Genomic DNA, 20,494 nt, shown 5'->3' with positions numbered 1-20,494 from the left:
TCTCTACTTTCTCCATCCCATGCATTATCTTGTAAACCTCTATCATGTCACCCCGCAGTCGACGTTTCTCCAAGCTAAAGAGTCCCAAGCGTTTCAACCTTTCTTCATAGGGAAAGTGCTCCAGCCCTTTAATCATTCTAGTTGCCCTTCTCTGGACTTTCTCCAATGCTATAATATCCTTTTTGAGGTGTGGTGACCAGAACTGCACACAGTACTCCAAATGAGACCGCACCATCGATTTATACAGGGGCATTATGATACTGGCTGATTTGTTTTCAATTCCCTTCCTAATAATTCCCAGCATGGCGTTGGCCTTTTTTATTGCAAACGCACAGTGTCTTGACATTTTCAGTGAGTTATCTACCATGACCCCAAGATCTCTCCCTTGGTCCGTCTCTGCCAGTTCACACCCCATCAACTTGTATTTGTAGCTGGGATTCTTGGCCCCAATGTGCATTACTTTGCACTTGGCCACATTGAACCGCATCTGCCACGTTGACGCCCAACTCACCCAGCCTCAACAGATCCCTTTGGAGTTCCTCACAATCCTCTCTGGTTCTCACCACCCTGAACAATTTAGTGTCATCCGCAAACTTGGCCACTTCACTGCTCACTCCCAACTCTAAATCATTTATGAACAAGTTAAAGAGCATGGGACCCAGTACCGAGCCCTGCGGCACCCCACTGCTTACCGTCCTCCACTGCGAAGACTGCCCATTTATACTCACTCTCTGCTTCCTATTACTCAGACAGTTTTTGATCCACAAGAGGACCTGTCCTTTTACTCCATGACTCTCAAGCTTTCTAAGGAGCCTTTGATGAGGAACTTTATCAAAAGCTTTCTGGAAGTCAAGGTAAACAACATCTATTGGGTCTCCTTTGTCCACATGTTTGTTCACCCCCTCAAAGAAATGTAACAGGTTAGTGAGGCAAGGTCTTCCCTTGCAGAACCCATGCTGAGTCTTCCTCATCAGTAGGACATGAAACAGCACATTGGCACCAAATACTTCATTTTTGTATTTGCTAGTTTCAATCATGTATACTTTCTACCTGCAAAAGGACTGTTCCAAAATCAAAAGCTGAAGACATTATGAAAAGGATATGTAAGACTTATTCCCATTCCTTTCCTGAAATGCTTACATTGAAGAATCTCCACTTGTATCCTTGTCACATTTCAGTTACAGCCGGCCCTTAGTTTCAGAATAATCAAGCCATTCAATTATGATGTTCACTTGAGTATACTTGGCAAATATGTATATCTTAGCTAGGGCTGGAAACCTCCAGGTGGGACCTGAAGATCTAGAATTTCAAGTGATCTCAAGTGCAGACTACAGAGATCAGTTCCTCTGGAGAAAATGGCTGCTGTGGATGGTGGACTCTATGGCATTATATGCTGCTGAAACCTCTTCCTCACCAGGCTTTCCCCAAATATCCAGGAACTTCCCAACCCAGAGCTGGCAACCCTAGTCTTAACCTAAGTTACCTCCAACAGCTGAGTCAGTATGGTGTAGTGGATAGAGTATTGGACTACAAGTGTCAAGCCCAGGCTTCAAATCCCCACTCATCAATGAAGTTAATTGTGTCACGTTGGGTGCGAAAACTCTTTTAGCTAACCTGCTTCACAGGATTTTTGTGAGGATAAAATGAGGGGAATTGTGCATGCCTCTTGAATTCTGCCAAAGAAGCATGAGTGAAAAATAGATTGATAAACAGATAGGCTAATTGTTATGAAGGTAAAATGCTATCTAGTAAAGGCAGGGTAGAAAAATCTCATATTCTGGAGGACAATGAAGAATCCACACGCAAATAAAGTTATCCCAGTTTTATACTTCATTGGACCTTGGTTTGCGCTCTTCAAGAGGTATAAAAACTTAAGAAAAAACAGTGTGAAAAAAAAACATATTTCATGTCATTTGAGATGGATGGACTCTGATAGCCTCAGCAGGAAATGTGCAAGATCTTGTTACATATTTAATTCTAATTCTACTGTATATGAATATTTCAGACTTCTACCAGCTGGGGAGGGTGAGAGAACTAGTTCATGCCTATCATAGCTCCAGCATTAAATTCAAAGTGAAATGTACCAGAAAGATTTCCAGCTGGAATCGAAAGCTTCCCCATTCGGTTATTCTTGAGGTGACTAGAAGTCCTTCCCTCAACTTAAGTGCACTGCAACAGGGTAATCCTGGGGTGTGCTGTTGCTATTTATTTATTAATAGGCTTTATTATTTATTAATGAAAATGGGCTGGGATTTGACTCTCATCCTGACACCAAATCTGCTTTCACACATTTGGTGCTTTCACTATTTATATGAATGCCAGGAACGGAACATTGGATCAAGGATGCAGCTGAGATTTATAATTCTCAATGAAAAGTAGCATTCCAAAATCTGGGTCTCCACGTGTTCTGTAGGCCTAACACTGTTTGCTTTTTCAAAGGCACTGCACACGTGTGCAACATGAAGGATGGAATTAAGGCTCAAGCAACAATGTAAAAATGACAATCTCTAAATCTGATTTAGATATTGAAAAAAAAAAATCTGGTTTCTCAATTTGCTAAGAACTAGCAAAGAAAAAAGCAATGATAGCAGCGAGAAAGAACAAGTAATGATGATAGTTTACACATGCAAGAATCAGTCTTGGAATGCACAGAGTGCATAAAATTAACAACTTATACAGCATATAGTTCCTATTACTTCTTTGAGAGCATTTGTTTGGTGTGAATGGAGCCATGTGTGATTACATCATGTGATTAAAAGGCACATGGTGGACACTTAAAGTTTTTGAATGTGAAACTTACTGGTGTCTTTCCCAGGACATCTCATACCCATGGCTTTCACATTTTGTGACAAATGAAATGTTCATACCAGTGATCCTGCTATGCCAGTGAGGGTCAGCAGCCATTGTAAATATTATATCTTTCAAATCATAAGCAAAATGTGGGGAGAATGAAACATAGCTTTGGCTAGCTGCTATGATGATCTCATGAATCAGGTAAATTGACTACCTTTATTAGGTACACTATCTTTTATTTATGTAAACAATTCGTAATGAAGGAAAAATCAATGATTGGAAGGTTTCTTTTTGTCATGCTTTACATTTCAGAGTTATTCAAGCAGACCTGTCCTCCTAGTGCTGTTGTTTTAGGACACAAATTTCAGGACACTAATGATTTTTCAGGATCTCAGTTCTAAAGTGCCTGTTGTCTTTATAATCTCAGATTTTTCAGGGTCGTTAATGGATTAGTTTAACCTGGAAACCAAAATCACAAGCTAGTTAAAGGTACTTGACCTCTGAATGTCTTAAGAAAGACCACCACTTTCAGGTACAATGTTAAACCTTTCTAGGGAAAACAGGCTTCCATGTCATTACCTTCCAAGTGGGCTTGAGGTCTAAAAAAGGCTTAACAATGTTCAATGTTATTGCCAATGGAGTCCATAATAACGTATTTATTGCATTCTCAGTATTCACTTCTAAAATAGGTTTACATGACTCCTCTGCTAAACTACAGCTAATTGAATGTATGTATTCATTAATCTAGAAAAACAGGTGGAATTTACAAACTAACGTCAGATAGTGAGCTAGATTAGGAGGGTTATCGGGTCCAAACTTTGTGAAGGCTGCCTAAAATTCATACAGAAGGAAATTTCCATTATGTGCTGGTTCCCCCCTGCCCCCCCCCCATCTCAGCATTGTAGGAAAAGCTGAATCAAGCAATATTATCCTGTGGAATAAAAGCCCTTTCAAACTTGACATTTGAAAAAAAAGAGAGATCACAGCAAGGTGATATGATTGGTTGATTGGCACAGATGAGTATTGTGGTGGAGGGGATATTATATTTTGATTTGAAGAACTGAGGTTAATGAAATTAATTACAACCATTGAACATGATTTAGGAGCAATACAAACAGGGTAAGTTACTATGCAACTGCATGACTCACCAGCACAGACTGTTCTGAACAATGATGTCAAAACTGAGATGATTGCTAGTGAGACTCACTTTTGCCTTTGGTAAACAAGCATCTGTATAACTTCCTTATCTGAATGGTACATGCAAACACGAAATGTACTTATTCCTTCTATGGATGTCTGTATTCCCATTTCATCACAAGGCCATCAAAATGCAAATAGCTTAGGTCCCTCCACTTCGAACACCTGCTACAAATTACTAAAGTTTTCTTACTGTGAATTGTAACTACAGCAATATTGGGGAACCAAGTTGTTTGCTTTTAAATTACTGTAATAAATATATTTTTTACAAATATTTGTGTCTGATTTTTTGTCCTTGTGTCTTACCTTTGCCCTGACCTAGATGGCCCAGGCTAGCCTCATCTCATTAGATTTCAAAAGCTGAACCCTAGTTAGTATTTGCATGGGAGACCACCAAGGATGTCTAGTGTTGCTATGTAGAGTCCAGCAATGTCAAACCACCTCTGAATGTCTCTTGCCTTGAAAACCTCTGGGGTCTCTCTAAATTGGTTGTGACTTGACTGTACTTTCCACCACCACTTCTTAAAGTTAAAGCCTTTAGCAACCTGATACCCACATGCTTAAAGGACCACATTTTTCTATTTGAGTCCAAACTACAGCTATTTCAGCAGTGACCCCCCCCGCCCCACCCCGCCACTCAATGCATGGCAATCATGCTGTCTGGAATGTTGGGCCTTCACTGTGGTAGCCCCCATGCAATTGATCAGCCTTCTGGAGACTGCCAGAAAGCACTTACTTGTACGACCTTTAGAAATAACTGGTTAATGTTCTTTTTTTTTCAGAGATAGGCTTTCTGGTCCAAATATTTATCTGAAAAATCCCTTATCAGTATTTTGGGGACATACTCAATGTCTGGGCAATATTTCTGACCTCAGGAATACTTGGTATCAGTTCCTGAAACATTCTGGAAATATTTGGGAACATCCACAAGTATCCACAGCTGGAATTTTAAGGCTCTCAAGCCTGTTTTTCTTTAAAGTTTTCCAGGCAACGGGAAGGGCAAGAGGAGGCTCTCTGGTCTTTGGAATCAGGGGAAGCAGTTCTGTGCAGATAATTTGATGTCAAACATGTTTTTGCCACACATAGAGGGAAAAAAGCCTCATAGATATCACTGGAACAAGAGATGTTAGGAAAGTAGGAATGCCAATAATGAAGGGCTGCTGGTTCTATTGAGCTTCCCCAGTGGCCTATAGTTGTTGGGATTCTGTAGTTTGATATGGGTTGTGTTGGGCTTGCATCAGTTTTCCTTAAGTGGCATCTGTTTGGGATTCTCTAGTTTGACATTGGCTATATTGGGTTTGCAACAATGCCCCTTGCTTAAGCTGGTTCTTATGGAATTCTCTGGTTTGGCATTGGTTGTGCTGGGCTTGCTGCATTGGCTTATGGCTCTGCTGGGATTCTCTGGTATGATGATGGACTTGGTTCTGTTTAAAATTGGAGGCTTTGGTCCGGTGGCTGCTCTTGGAGGTTTGATTCCTGACTTCTTTGAATCCCCCTCCCCCAATAGGAAACAATAAAAATGGGGAAAGCTGGAAGCATTTAGGGCCCAAAGCATTGGAGCCCTTTTTCCAATTTGCTTGAAACAAGGGTGAGCAAGAAGGGTCCTTTAGTGGACAGGCAACACTAGGGTTTCTGCAGTATTGATTTCATTTGGATATAAAATAAGCCATTCCAGCTCCCCGCCCCCCAAATAATTGAGCTGAAAAATTCGGGGATGGGGTGGGGTGGGGGGGAAGAACCCTTGAAATGATACCCAAAAAAACTTTTTTTAAAAATTAGTGCACATTCCTATTTTTGATTATTAATAGCAGTGAGGGCAACCTTTTAATTTATTTGAATTTGCTTTTTTGGTTACTTCAAAAGGAAAACTGATTCTTTACCTTTGCTGGCCATTTTAAAAAGGTGATTCACTGCACACTTTGGAGAATGTGCACAAACTCAATTTACCAGCAGAGGAGTGGCACCGAGAATGACGTGCCTGACAATCCCTGCCTTTCAGGAGACAGGTGGCTACAGGCTGTACCTGCAGGCTTTGGAAACTGCAGTTCCTTGCCAGGTGAATGGTAAGAATAAGTAGAAACAGTGATGGTGGATTTGCCTCTGTCCCAGTACTGACCCATGCTTCTGACTCAGAATTTTACTCCGCACAGGCGTTTGCCTAGTAGTTTGGCTCCCTCCCTCCCCCAGATGGAGAAATCCCCAAAGCCTACAGATTTTTTCAATTATTACACTAAATGTAGCTATTGGTGGCATTTTAAAGGTACCGGATGTGAGTTAACAGTCTCTTCGAACGGTATGACTTCCTACCTTACAGAAAGCTTTGTGAAGGGGCACATGGAGGGATGCAGGAGGAACTTTAGCAGAGCATTCCCAAGGAGAACTACATCCTTCAAAGCTGGCTGATTTCAATGGATTTAAGAGGGTGCTATTCTGTTTAGGATTGAATGGTCAGTTCATCGGTCACTATCTCAGCCTTTCCTAGTATGGCTTGAGGGGAAGGGGTGTTAAAAAGCCAGTCTCTTGCATTCTGAAATACCATTATCTCAATTACCTGTGAATAGTTAACAATGCAAAGAGCTATACTCTTCGCTATCATTCTCTAGTATATATTGTATAGTGATTACTATGTATGCCCTGTCCTGGATATCCCAGGCTAGCCAAAATCTTGTTAGTTAAGCCAGGTTGGCCCTGGTTAGAACTTGGTGAGAGACCACCAAGAAAGTCCAGGATTGCTATTTTCTTAAGTACAGTATACAGCTTTATGCCACTGTTTGTTAGGTGCACAGAAGCCTAAACAAGTGCTAGAAATATGGAGTTACTGGGAATAAAGCATCACAAAACCACTGCTTGTACTTGTCTCCCTCTTGCTTCCACCACATAAAAGCATTAACACGTTAAATATCTGACTTTATTACTCAGCTCAATTGATAACAGGCTCGAAGACACAGTTCTATTACTTCTTTAATTTCCTTTGAGCAGCTTTCTTCTTGACCATCTGTAACCTCTTCATAGCATTGAGCTGTGATTCTTGAGAAGTAGGACCCTTCACGGATGGTGACTGATTGCCCGATTCTGTACTTGATTTGCTGCTGCTTGCTGTGCCACCACTCCCGTTTCCACTAGTTGTCTGGCTGTTGCTGCTACCAGGAGCTGAACCGCTTGGACTCAGGAGCCCTACTTTGCTGACGTTATCGCTGCTAACTGAACGACAAAGATCAGTTTTTCCCAAGGTCAAAGGTGGCAGGGGCTTCAGCTGAACGGGGGTTGTGACACTGTTAGGGGATGCTATCTTTGACCCCAGACCCACTTTAGCTGTTGCTAGCCCAGATAAACCCACAGGTTTCTGGTTATTTGAGGCTGCTGTAGGCTTGCCGCTGGTGCTCTGTGTTGTAGATCCCATCTTTGTTGTTGATGGACCAGCAGAGGATGTTTTTGCTGCAAATGCGGCCCATCCTGTAAGGCCACTGGTTGAAGAGGAAACGCTGGCATTAGAATTGTTACCAGAAACAGCAGCAGAGGTCTGAAATACAAGCAAATTCCACATTAGTAACAGAAGATTCTTTCTGAGGACAGTCCAGCATAACCAATAGCAGGCATAACATTTCATGTTATTGGCATTATACCTATTCTTCCAATAATAACTAAAGAGAAAATCATTATGATTTTTTTAAAAATCCAAGTCAGTTCCAAAGTTTTTCTTTCCCTTTCCTCTAAAAACTAAATAAGCTCTCATATGGCATGATGTTTCCTTGCCACATCTACAAAAATAGAACAAAATGAAAGAGATGCCAATATTTGTGAACTGAACAAGCCCAGCAGAATTTGTGATTTTGGTCACTTTTCCATTACCTAGAGCAGGGGTGGTCAATGGTAGCTCTCCAGATGTTTTTTCCCTACAACTCCCATCAGCCCCAGCCATTAGCCATGCTGGTTGGGGCTGATGGGAGTTGTAGGAAAAAAACATCTGGAGAGCTACCATTGGCCACCCCTGACCTAGAGTTACCAAGAAAGCAAATGGTGAATCTTAGACTTTAAGGAAACCATGGCACAGAGTGGTAAAGTTGCAGTACTGCAGTCAGAGTCCTTTGCTCACGACCTGAGTTCCATCCCAGTGGAAGCTGGTTCAGGTAGCCGGCTCCAGGTTGACTCAGCCTTCCATCCTTTCGAGGTCAGTAAAATGAGTACCCAGCTTGCTGGGGGAAAGTGTAGATGACTGGGGAAGGCAATGGCAAACCACGCCGTAAAAAGTCTGTGATGCAACGTCACCCCAGAGTCAAAAACGACTGGTGTTTGCACAGGGGACTACCTTTACCTTTATGATCTCCGTAGGGGTAGTTAAAAAAATGATTTATTGCCATTTAAGAGACAAGTATAGCTAACTGTCTGTGTGCAGTGATGAGTTACCAATATTTGTTCCTGCTTCTTACCATTATTAGAAAATGATAACCTGGGAAAACGTAACAAAGAATTCATTTGCGCTGCTGTACACTCTTTGCTCAGTGCTTGGACAGTTTAGCCAGCCTCTGAGCACAATCCCCCAGCAGTTCTGTAAGTTCCACAGAAACAAGTGGCACGATGTTCATGAGTACAAGACTCTTGGTAGCTCCCATTTAGTTCACAGACATTTGTGCAGATAATCTTAGTGCTTTCTATTCCTTGATAGATAGATAGATAGATAATTTTATTTGTATCCCGCCCTCCCCGCCGAGGCAGGCTCAGGGCGGCTAACAACATCATACAAATTTCAATTATACAAAAAGCAAAAAACACAAAATTACATTTAAGCATTAAAATTCTGATTAGGTTTAAAATTAGTTAATTAAGTTAATAAAAGTGCTAATACTGTTCTTTAGGATGGCGGTTATCATTAACAATTTCTTCCTTCGTCAGCGAAAGCTAGTCGGAAGAGGAAGGTCTTGGTCCCTAATGGTCTGTTAAAACTAGTGAACTACAAGAATTCACATACAAGTGGTTTAGGCCTGATGGTGACAGGTTCTTGTCTGTCCCTTGTATCATCTTTTATAATCCCAACAGAATTTGTGCAACTAAACAAGCCTCCCTTCCTTGACAAATATGAAGGCCTATGACAAAAAGGGAACTTTAGGGAAGTAGTATGGGTAAAAAGATCCCCCCCCCTGGTTATTGACCCTGAATACTCCTCTGAATGCAGGAGACTGAAAAAACAACCCTTCAATAAGGAATTTTCTCATTAGTAAAAGGTTTTTTTCACTCAAACTGGAGATCTTTATGTAAACACCATTAGATAACAATAATCCTGTATATAAATATACAACATATTTTCAAGGATTTTTTTTTCTAATTAGGATTACCCTTACCTGGATAGCCCAGGCTACCCTGATCCCACTAGATCTCAAAACCTAAGATAGGTGGGCCTGATTAGTAGTTGGATCTGAGACCAACAAAGAAGTCTAGGGTTGCTATGCAAAGTTGACTGAAACCTGATGGGGAGGAAAGATTAATTTTTTCTACAATTAATTTGCTATAATAATTATAGCATATGGTTTCTCTTCTCCTCCACTTGTGTAATTTATGTATGATGATAATATGGTATGGAAGAGATAACTCAGTATATGGTATGGAAGAGTAACTCAGCTGAAGATAGTCCTGATGTGACTCTATGAGAATGTCCAAATATCCAAACAAACATTCCTTGTTTGCTTGTAGAAAACTAATGCACATATACTTTTTGTTTAAATTTAAAACATGCCAGACAGTATCACTTTATATGCTGCTGAAAATTATCCATTTAAAATTATTAAAGCTGTAAATTAGATTTAATAAGAGCATTGCATGTATTTCAATTTTTCCAAAACTTTTTTTTTCCTGGAAAGGAAAAACCTTCCCTCCTACATGGCTTCAAAATTTTCAACAAATTTTACTGTAATTTTTCCCCCCAATTTTTTTTACTGTAAAACACCAGATACAAAATGATTTTTTTGTAAATTAGTGTGTATGTATACACACACACACAGAAACTCAGACTGACGGGCATAAGGGAGTATGTTTTGATTTTTTATACTAATTGAGGGAGCCAATTTTATAATGGATGAGAACACTATGCAAGCAATGACAGTTTATATACAGCACCTTGACTTCAGTCCTCTTAAATGCTAAGAAGGTTGTTGTGGTGTCCAACTTTAGCTTAATCTCTGGCTTCTTTGTCAGTGAATCTTTCACAGCTGGAGCTACTGAAACTACAGCAGGGGCTGGCTTCTGCGAAGGCTTCTGCGTCTTCTGAGCCTGTGTCAATTACATAATACATTCCTACCTTACTATTTCAAAAATGGAGAGCACTTAAATCAAAATGAAAGCCAAAGCAACTAATTTATCTGTTAAGAATTCTAAAAGGTAGCATCTGGAAATGAGGAATCAAGGGGCAAAGTAGGTATGAGGGAAAGCTGAAGCTTGAGTGGGAGGTTGAGTAGAAATAATTTGAGAAAAGCAGGAAGAATTCAAGTCTGACGACTAGGTTTAATCAAATATTATCTTCGAAGCTTAAGTATAACACAATTTCAAAATTGTCCAGGGCAAAGATACTTTCTTTTAAATACACAGATTTTAAAAAGTTCATTCAGAATTTATCTACTAAAATTATGTTTCTACTAATCAACTACTGTTCATCAGTCATTACTGCAGAAATTGTAAACTGTTCCACCTTGGGAATTATTAAGACAGCTCATATGAAAAGAAATGCAACACACACACCCCCACCCGTTTACTGTAGGAATTGCTTGATATTTACATAATCTAGTCCAATATTTTTTACTTTCTCCTCAAAATAGTAACTTGCAAGAGACAAATCAGAGTTTAACTGCATTGAATGTCAACTTTGTCTAGCCAACTCAATTCTTTCTGCACGTTTGATGATTTTTCTTAACTTTTAGAATATGAATTAACTGGATGTTTTTTGATAACAAGGGCAAGTTTTTATGTCATTACATTTTAAAAAATAACAGCAATTAAAATATACCAGCAGACTTCAGCCATGACTAGGACATCAAGTTCTGACTGGGAGCAGAAGGGAGACTGAGTAAGGTCAGCATTTTTTTTCCTCCCCAGATTTGTTGAGTCTGCTAACAAGCAGAAGAAGAAGGAAGAGGAGGAGGAGGAAGATGTGGCCAGCAGTGGGAGACTGTCAGGAGGATTTCCTGCCTCTTTGATTCCTTACAGATTCTGTGGAAATGTATGATACAGGAAACGCCATACGTCCAACCATCCCTCTTCACTGCAGTACCTAGTCTACAACTCTTTTTAATTCCAAGTAAGAACTCCCCTCTTTAGCTACTCCTTGCAAGCATCAACAATCCACCTCTTACCATCTTTTTCATTTGCCTGATGCATCGGGCACAGTACCACACTAGGCGAGGATCGTTCACTTCCTTGTCTGTCACCTGAGGTTTATGGCAATCTTGGTGGTAGAGATTATGACACTCCTGACATTCCACTAGCTGATTCCCAGAAGTAACTGTCATTTGTCTGTGAAGCACAAAGAGTTCAAAACAAATCAGCATTGCCATATGAAATAGGATCTGGGACCTTAAAGTTTGACCTTTCACATGTCTCTCCTTAAGACCACTCTACAGAACTTGATAAATGAAACAGCAACCAAAGTACAGGTGAATGCTACTACAAGGAGCTTGCAGCAGTTTGCACTTGGACACAATGGACAGAAAACAAGAAAAGGGAGAAAAAAGGTTACAGAATAATTGGTTTTTATACTTCACTTTTCTCAAAGGTGTCCCAAAGCAACTTACAATCACCTTCCCTTTCTCTCTCCACAACAGCCACTTTGTGAGGTAGATGGGGCTAAAAGAACTGTGACTGGCCCCAAGGTCACCCAGCAGGCTTCATGTGCATGGGGAATCAACCACTAAACCATGCTGGCTCTCTATAGGCTGGTTTAGGTGAACTCTTCACCAAGTACAGGATGTGTATGAAAGGGAAACAAGATCAGCAGTGTGATTCTAAAGAGTTACACCCTTCTATGTCCATTGGTATCAGTTGGCTTAGAACCACACTGTATGTCTTCCTGCCCTGCCCACAGATTGCATCTGTCCTGCTGGGAATCTGTAATAGGTATAACATTTACACAGAACTTCACATTAAACATATTCCCCATATACATTTTGGAATCTACTGGGCCAGGTGGGTCTATGCTCATAGGTCCTGTGCAAATGGTATGCTATGTGTGTTCTGCCCTAGGCTAGCACCATGAGATGAGGCAGGGTATTGCTCCCCCTTGAACATAGCCTATACTTGGGAAGAAGGTAACTGTATTTAAGTAATGGGTGCAATCAATCAATAAGATACTATGTAGCAAGAGTTCCAACACTGAAGGAGAAGTCAGGATAAATAATAAAACAATGGAAAACCAAAAAGAGACTTCTAAGCTTGTAAATGATGTATGGGGGAATGAAAACAGAAAAATAATATACAATTATGATAATGGTCTGTGACATGAGAGAGATCATGAATGACAACAGAATTAAAATATTAAGCAGTGAAAACCTGCAATAATGATTACCCTTAAAAATGCAAATGGTGGCACAAATGCAAAGAATGTAAAAATATTTTGCTGGTGTTGCCAACTTATTTTGCACTGCTCCCTGTACCCAACAACTAGGAATATAAAATAGTCTAGAATTAAGAGCTGAAAAAGCCAAAAAGATTAATCCAGCAATTATGTCTTAAAGGCACAGGAAAGTGGATAAGGCCCTTACATCGTATGGGCTTCTGTTGGAAAAAATGAGAGTTTAGCGACCATAGCGTCTCTGAAGTAGTCAAACACCATTTCCTTACTGACTTCTTTTAAATGACAAATTGGGTTGCTTCACTGCTAAACTGCTCTTGCACATTTACTCATGGTATCAGTATACAGGTAACCATGGAAACTATTTGCAAATGGGTGGGGAAAAGCAGCATCTTATTCCTTTATTTAATGGGGAAACAAATACATTCTTAAAAAGGTTTAGTTGATATATAATTTAAAAAAATCTTTTTCAAATTCTGGTGTACAATGCAATTCTAAATAAGTAGATTCAAAAGTCAGTCTGATTAAATTCACTGACACAGTCCTTAGTCATTGAGATTAGGGATTGCAGCCATAAAATGAAGAGTCTCACTCATTTTTTTCAATGACATGGATTAGGACAATTGCCCTCATATATTTAGAATAGTTTGATCTCTGTATTTTAAAAACCATAAAAGGTAATTGTGGTCTGGTTTAAACAAAACAAACTAAAATCTAGAATTTATTTTAAACTGGTCTTGAAATGTTCTGTGCCTTTGGGGGTGGGGGAGAAGTTAATATAATGCATGATGATTAAGATGATTAACAGGCTCTTTGTAAAGGTGTGCAAGTTTCCTTCCATAAATCTTCCTTTTTGACAGGTCGGATGTCGTTTAAAAATCACACAGAACATTTCGCTTTTGAATATTTAATTACACTTGGAAGCTATACTGCTGGCTTAAGACATTTGTTAAGCAGAACAGATCTTCCTAGGTCTCTCTTCTGGCTGCCACAGGGATTCTGACATTTCTGTTCATTCTCCTACCGCCAATTTCATACTTCTACTTAACACATATACACTTAATTCTGAGTGTTGAAGCAAAAACTGTTGCCTTCAGTCATATTTAGTCAAGAGCAGTCATTTTAAAGTTGGTAATATTTAGGGGAAACTTCTGAAGTAACTGAAAAACTCAGAACACTGTTCCCTTACTTGGCAGAGTGAATGCTGGGAATTTGTTTCTTTTAATAAATTTCAAATGGTACAAATGTTCAGAGCACAACACTCAAGCTTCCTCTATAAACCTGAGAGGAATTGGATGAGAAACTCTGAAATACTACATTTTTACTGTAAACAGGTCTCATTTTAATCAGCTATTAGACAATTTTATTCATTTTTCTAAATGTACATGCTTCCATTTTTAGTAAGTTGCCAGGATTGTATTAAACAGGTATTGCTAAAATACCTAGATTGTAAATAAGTAAATAAATTCCTATAAATATCACCTATTAGCATATGTTTGACAGAATCAAGTAATTTTTCATGATTGTCACCCCTTCCTAACTTTCACTTATGCAGCTGGAAAGAAATACACCAAATCTGTGACTCAAGTGTCTAGGTTTAACAAGTCTATGCAAAGAACACAAATCGAGGAAAGTAGGAATTTCTCAAACATTTCAACATTATTTACAACACTGAGGTCTATCATTTAAATATTTTTCATGCCTTCATATACAGGCAATAAGCCTAGTTCTGCTGGTGTCAGTATAATTTCTGATGGCAATCTGCAATGCTATTCTGATGCTTGTTTATTGTTTACTCAAACTAAGCTCTATGAATATCTGTATGGTCAACAAGATGCTGAACTCAGAAATCTGTTCCTGAATCTTAATAAGGATAAGTATTCATATTTTAATATCCTGGGACAGTGTCTCTACAGTTACATTTATCAACAGTTTTTTAAAAAATAAATGCTTACTACAAAAGACTTGTTTTATCACAGGTACTGCAAACTTTTCACTCATCATTTTTAATCAGGTTGAACCTACTGGCTTCTTTTGTCATTTATTTTTAATAAATACCAAAGTCAATGATATTTCTTTAGATACATTTATCATTTATAGTCTCATCTTATGCATGACTAAGCACACTTTTATTTATATAGATATGCTGACTTATGGTGACCCTGTAGGCAAGAGATGTTCAGAGGTGCTTTGCTATTGCATGCCTCCACATCACAACCCTGCTTAACTTCTGAGATCTGATGAAACTGGGCTCACCTGAGCTATCCAGGTCAGAGCAAGAACACTTAAATCGATGCATTTACAGATGCCTAACATCCCACAGGATTGTAGCTTCAGTTTGAAAAACCTGAACAAAGTTTGGAAACGTTTTATGTATATGATTTACAACTTAATGAAAAGTTTCATGAACAAAAGTTTGTGGGGATAGGACTATGCATGCGATTTACTCAGGAAAAAAACCCCCCTTACCGGTATTTTTCAGTGTGTGTGTGAGGGGGGAGAGGGTTAAGCCAAAAAGAAATTAGAGTTTCTTTTTGGCTACTGATATAGCTGCGCCTGAATAAAAGCAGTTATTATTCCAGCACGACTACAAGAAGGAATTTAAAGAGACCACCGTCTCTTTTAATGCCTTCTAAGTTCACTTGCTGAGCTGTGCCACAGCAGCAATGGAACAGCTTGAAGAAGGCATTTAAAGAGGCCATGGTCTCTTTAAATGCCTTTCACTCGCCAACACAGAAGGCATTTAAAGAGACCATCTCTTTAAATGACTTCTGAGTTCACTCACTAGGTAGGACCCACTGCGGCAGCGGTGTGGCTTGGAGAAGGCATTTAAAGAGACCCTTTTCCCCCTTCATTGAAAGTAATGGAGGATGGGGACACTTTCTTGGGGACCCATAGAATAGGACCCTCTGGTCCAATCTTTTTAAAAATGGGGGGGGGGGGGGAGGTTGAGGAGATGCACCAGCAGCTATGCTGCAAAAAACAGCTCCCCCCAAAGCCCCAAATTGATTCTCCATAACGTATAATGGAGCTCAACAAAATCTGGTTTCCTGGATATTTCTTGAGTCCTAATGCCATACCAGTACTGGGATTTGAGAATACAGAGAAATACCGATTTTTGGGGGGTTGAGTATATGCAAACATGAAAAATACTGTTTTGGGGGTTTTTTGCACATCCCTCGGGGGGAAACCCAACGGAAGTATTACTGTTTATAAATGCGGTTAAAGAAAAAAGTGACTACTGTTTAGAACTAGCATAAAGATAAGCTGTGCTCTTCACAACTGGTAAATAAAATTTATGCAACGCACCGACAAACAACACAGGCCAAGCCCATTTCCATGGCAAAATCATCAGCACTGGTTTCTTCAAAACTAGAAAGATCTGGCATGGCCAAATCCTTGCTAGTTTGGACTGTGATTGGAGAAGAATGAGCTTCTGGTCTTTCTAGCCTTGGCTTCTTTGGAAGATCAACTCCTTCAATGACTTCCAACTTTATCTATATAAAAGACACACAAACAGAGCTGATAAGTAACCAAAAGACCAGTTTGCAAGCAAAAATCACCAAATGTTACAATTACAAATTGACACTATATGCAGAATATATTACATTCATTAATCTAGGCACATACTTCTCAAATTCTGTACAGCATGAGGCACTGTGAACTTTACAAGTTAATAATGAAACATGTATTATTCTTGCTATGATGGAAAGTGTATTGACGAATTAAACACAAACTGCAACTGAAGCTTAAAGAATCTAAAATGGTTTATTTTCAGGGTTTGTTTTCCTGTAAATTTGCACTCATTTAATATTACCTGATTTGTACTTGTTACAGTTCTTCAAAGCAAAACTGACAAGTTAAAATTTAAATAACAATTCATTATTTGCAACAACATATAATAAACAGATTAATGCCTCACCAAAGTTGCAGACCGGTTAATACAAATGCTAGCTCTATAAATAAGTTGATCAGTAGCAGATCAATTCTCAGCTCATTGGCAAAGAGGAGCACAACTCTGCTTGGACAGCACTGAAAAGCTTACCAGGCTTGTGGCTAAGCCAAGATTTGAACCAGAGCTTTCAGGTTCATCGCTCATGCTTTTAACTTCCATGCTGGCACCAGGGAGACACATTTATGCTCATTCATTAAACAGAAGCCCCACTGTCAAGCAGTCAGAAACAGTGGTGGGTAAAGTGAAACTGCAAAGGGAGGTGAAATAAACAAAAGCCTAACAAAATTAACATGCTCCCTTATCAGTATGCAGCATTGAAAAACAGTGAAGTAACTTTGCTGGGCACCCTTTGAAGACAAAATGATCTCCATGGAGAAAGGAAAGCACACAGCTCACAATTTTGAAAGCAGCAAGCAGATGAGCAATTAACTGAGTAACATATGGTGAAAATACAAGCAAGCAGAGCAGATTGCATTAGTACTCAAGGATTAATGCTACCCATGCTGCAGAAAAAAATTAACTAAGAGCCACAGTTTGAATTAGTATGTCCTTTATAAAATCCCCTAGGAATGTTTTTACCATAATCAAGGAACTTACTTTATCAGCAGGCCTCTTTTCTGTTTCTTTTTTCACCTTTTCAGCAGCAATGGGTTTGCCATTATTGTTACCCGAGGGAAGGCTGGAGGAAACCTTTGGCTCTTGCTTAACAGAAACTGGTTTTGTAATAGACACTTTGGGCTGATCCACTTCCTGAACACAGCAAAACAAGTAGGTTATATTATGGCAACATTTTAGATATTTGCTACTTTTGCGTTCATAAAACAAAACAAGCTTCACATTGGGCTTAATTTTCTTAAAATATTGCCTGGATGTCATTTTAACTATTAAGGCCAGTCCACCAGTTGTGGCTATTCCTGAAGAAAACAAATACTGCCTTATTTATATACACCTTGGTGCCATCCAGATTACACTATTTTAACATGCTCTTGTGTTGTTAGCCGCCTCGAGTCTTTGGAGAATGGGAGGGATATAAATCTAGCAAAATAAATAAATATGCAGCCCTTGAATGCCACAGAAATGTCATCTGATGCAAAAGAGAATGGCAAGACCAGCAGCGGGGATTATACAAAAGTACTTATTCCAGCTATACTGGCTTCCAATTGCTTCTTGGCACAATTCAAGGTGCTCATGGTAATATTTAAAGCATTTAAATGACTCAGATTCAAACACCTGATGGTCTGTCTTCACCCATTATTACTTGCCTGGGAACTAAGATCATCAAATGGTGCTCTCCTGCATAAACCAGTAATTACAGAAGTCACAGACTGGAACGCGCAGCAGAGCTTTTTCAGCAGCCACCCTGGATTATGACACTGTCTATTCAAGCCTTCCAAGGGGGTAGGAAACTGTTTCTTTTTTGGAAGGCATTTAATTTTGAGTCAGAATGATGTGTATAAGCAGAGTTGATACTGTCTGTTTTATTAATGCTATGGATCATTTTGGATTCTTATCTCACCTTGAATGTCTGAGTAAGACAGATTTATCTATTGACTTCACTTATATCCTACCACTGAGTACCTAAAGAGGTTTTATATCATTATCATCTTTCTCCCTTTTACTCTCGTAACAGGAGGTTCAAGTGAAGTAGGTTCAAGTGAGAGTGTGTGACTGGCCCAAGGTTACCCAGCAAGCTTTCATGGAAGAGTGGAGATTTTAACCTAGATTCTAGTCTGACACTATGCCACAATTTATAAACAAGTATCATCCTTTATAGCTGAATAAAAGACAGAGAAGGAAGACCCAGCAATAGAGATAAGGGCTCCAGCATTTAAAAAGCTAGTACTTTGGAGTTTAGTCACTTGGATTCCAATCTTAAACAAACTGTATACAGTAGATGGTGGCAGTGGCTGGTGTCATCAAAGGAATGTTCTGGTTGCCAAAAGCCTCTCAGCTACTGCTGCAATCCCTGCTGATGCAGATCAGTGACTGTCCCTTCTCTGTTATTGCTCAAAGAATCTGGATGGGAGAAACATTTGCACTCCTGCATGGATAACAACCTAACGAAACTAATTAATTAATGTGCAATCTTAAGCAGATCTATTCAAAAGTATATCCCATTTTAATCAGTGAGGAGTAATTTCAGGAGAGTGTTTCCAGGACTGCAGCCTTAAGGCAGCAGTCTTCAAGTTACAGGAATCCCAAGTACTTGGAGCAGGTAGAATAAAAGGACAGCTGAGAATTGTTTCTTGGGAACATTTATAAGAAAAGATATTGACAATGCAATCCTATGCATTCTACTGATTTTGACAGGCTTAGATTGGAATAACTCTGATTGGGTAACAACAACAACAGGGTATTTAAATAATAAGGCCATAGATCAGCGAAGTGTAACCTATGAGCCCTTCTCATATGCACCAGGCTGCATAAGGACAGACCCCTTGGTTTTCTAAGAACTATTCACCTCAGGCAAAGAAACTGGCTTCCCCTTCTTTCAAAAAGGGTGGCAATTTGCACAGCAGTCACCTGGTTTTAAGATCACATCACAGCATTAGTTAGAAAATGGGCTGCTGGCATCTCATACCTCAAACTTAGGAACTGGCTAAATGGCAACAAAGAGATGAGAATCCTCATGTTTTCATCATAATGAGTTCAGACATAAAACTGAACTGGTTTTCACTAGTGCACCACAGAGAGCCATGCCATTTTGCATTCGTAGACAATAAAAACAGCTTTCAATTAAACATTAGAAGTCAGGGGGCGTTATTTAGTGAAGTGGGTCTATTTCTATGAATAGCTCTGAAAAAAAAATGTCCAGTCCCCTTCCCAACATGGTTGTCACCCCTTATCCAGAAGTTATTAGCCAATAAGGAAATTTTTGTTGTCTCTGATACAAAATTCAACAAAGGCAGGAGAATTATTAGAACTTGGCACAGCCTTTAAAGTTCTGACCCTACAGAATAGGCAGTGTACTAAGACCTGACCTTGCAGGTCAAGAATAGACAATACAAATACTTTTCTTAAACTAGATTTTAAAGTATAGCTGAAAAGGGTCTCAGGGTATTGTTTCTAGGGGGTGAGAAGCTCCCATGGGTATTTGTGGCTTATCATATCTGCTCTGAAAAGGGACTGTTCTGCAAGTATTGAGTACTGGTGAGGGAGGAAGCAAAGGCTTGAGAAAAAGGGCCTGCAAAACAATTAATCAAATGAGAGCTCCTTGGATTGCCAACATTTGAGAACCATTAGAACAGTTACACCATTCATTCATTTCAGTACCTTCAGTGATGGGCGGTAGCTTGAATCAGTCCCTCTAGCCAAAGATTCATCCAGCAGTGCTTTAAGTTTCTCAGCAGAATCTTTGCTCTTTGAATGCAGGAAGCCCAGAGCTTTTAAGAAAATGGGGTCAAGTTCTAAGTTCACAGTAGCAGCCATAGCAGTACCTTTAAATGAAAATAATAAGGTGACATTTCACCAAACAGCAGACATCAACAAAATATTGCTTTCCTGGGAAAAGATCTGGCTAGTCAGCTCAAGACATGGTTTCTATAAGTCAACAAAGTGGAACTTACTTGCTTTTGGAAAACAGGTTGTAATCCTATTCTTTCACTGGTCCAGTGAATCCAGAGAGACTTAAATAGATTATATGCTGTTCTCAGCATATACAACACACGTATTCAGAAGTATACATTTTTTTAAAAGCTGTAATTCAACAAAAGCAAAAATTAACAATCTTATTGTTTAACAAGATAATTTTTGAACAGATTTATGATTTGACTTTTGAAATTCTCAGGATAGCCTGTGGAGTATAGCAAAGGTACACTACAGGTTTTTTTTTCTAACATTACAAACAGGACCTGAAAAGGAAGTTCCATACCCAGGATCCCTTGAAATTACACTCTTGTGACTGGGTACTGCATCTTAGCACAAGAAAAGGTAATCCTTAATTATGAAACAGAAATGTTATTGTACAACTGAAAAGGTACAAGCAGAATACTCGATTT

General features: G+C 39.3%; 1 protein-coding gene across 1 annotated transcript; it reads right to left on the bottom strand.

Annotated features, from left to right (window-relative positions):
* Positions 1 to 6,880: 6,880 nt before the first annotated feature.
* On the bottom strand, positions 6,881 to 19,940 carry INTS12 (integrator complex subunit 12). Its single transcript, XM_060246981.1, has 6 exons — positions 19,770 to 19,940; positions 17,094 to 17,246; positions 15,851 to 16,038; positions 11,328 to 11,487; positions 10,099 to 10,251; positions 6,881 to 7,510 (listed from the first exon to the last, which is right to left on the bottom strand). Exons 1-6 carry the CDS (start codon positions 19,923 to 19,925, stop codon positions 6,944 to 6,946), a joined length of 1,377 nt encoding a protein of 458 aa, XP_060102964.1. The 5' UTR covers positions 19,926 to 19,940; the 3' UTR covers positions 6,881 to 6,943.
* Positions 19,941 to 20,494: the final 554 nt, after the last annotated feature.

This window comes from Heteronotia binoei, chromosome 9, assembly GCF_032191835.1.
Source record: "Heteronotia binoei isolate CCM8104 ecotype False Entrance Well chromosome 9, APGP_CSIRO_Hbin_v1, whole genome shotgun sequence".
Classification (NCBI taxonomy): Eukaryota; Metazoa; Chordata; class Lepidosauria; order Squamata; family Gekkonidae; genus Heteronotia; species Heteronotia binoei.
Note: the sequence above shows the minus strand (reverse complement) of the source record. Positions and strands in the feature narration are given on the sequence as shown.

Coding starts and splice junctions, on each gene's coding strand:
- INTS12 (XM_060246981.1), bottom strand. CDS start 19,925: ATGGCTGCTACTGTGAACTTAGAACTTGACCCCATTTTCTTAAAAGCT. Junction 17,247..19,769: donor GCTACCGCCCATCACTGAAG/GTACTGAAATGA, acceptor TGCTGTGTTCAG/GAAGTGGATCAGCCCAAAGT. Junction 11,488..15,850: donor TTGGCCTGTGTTGTTTGTCG/GTGCGTTGCATA, acceptor TGTGCTTCACAG/ACAAATGACAGTTACTTCTG.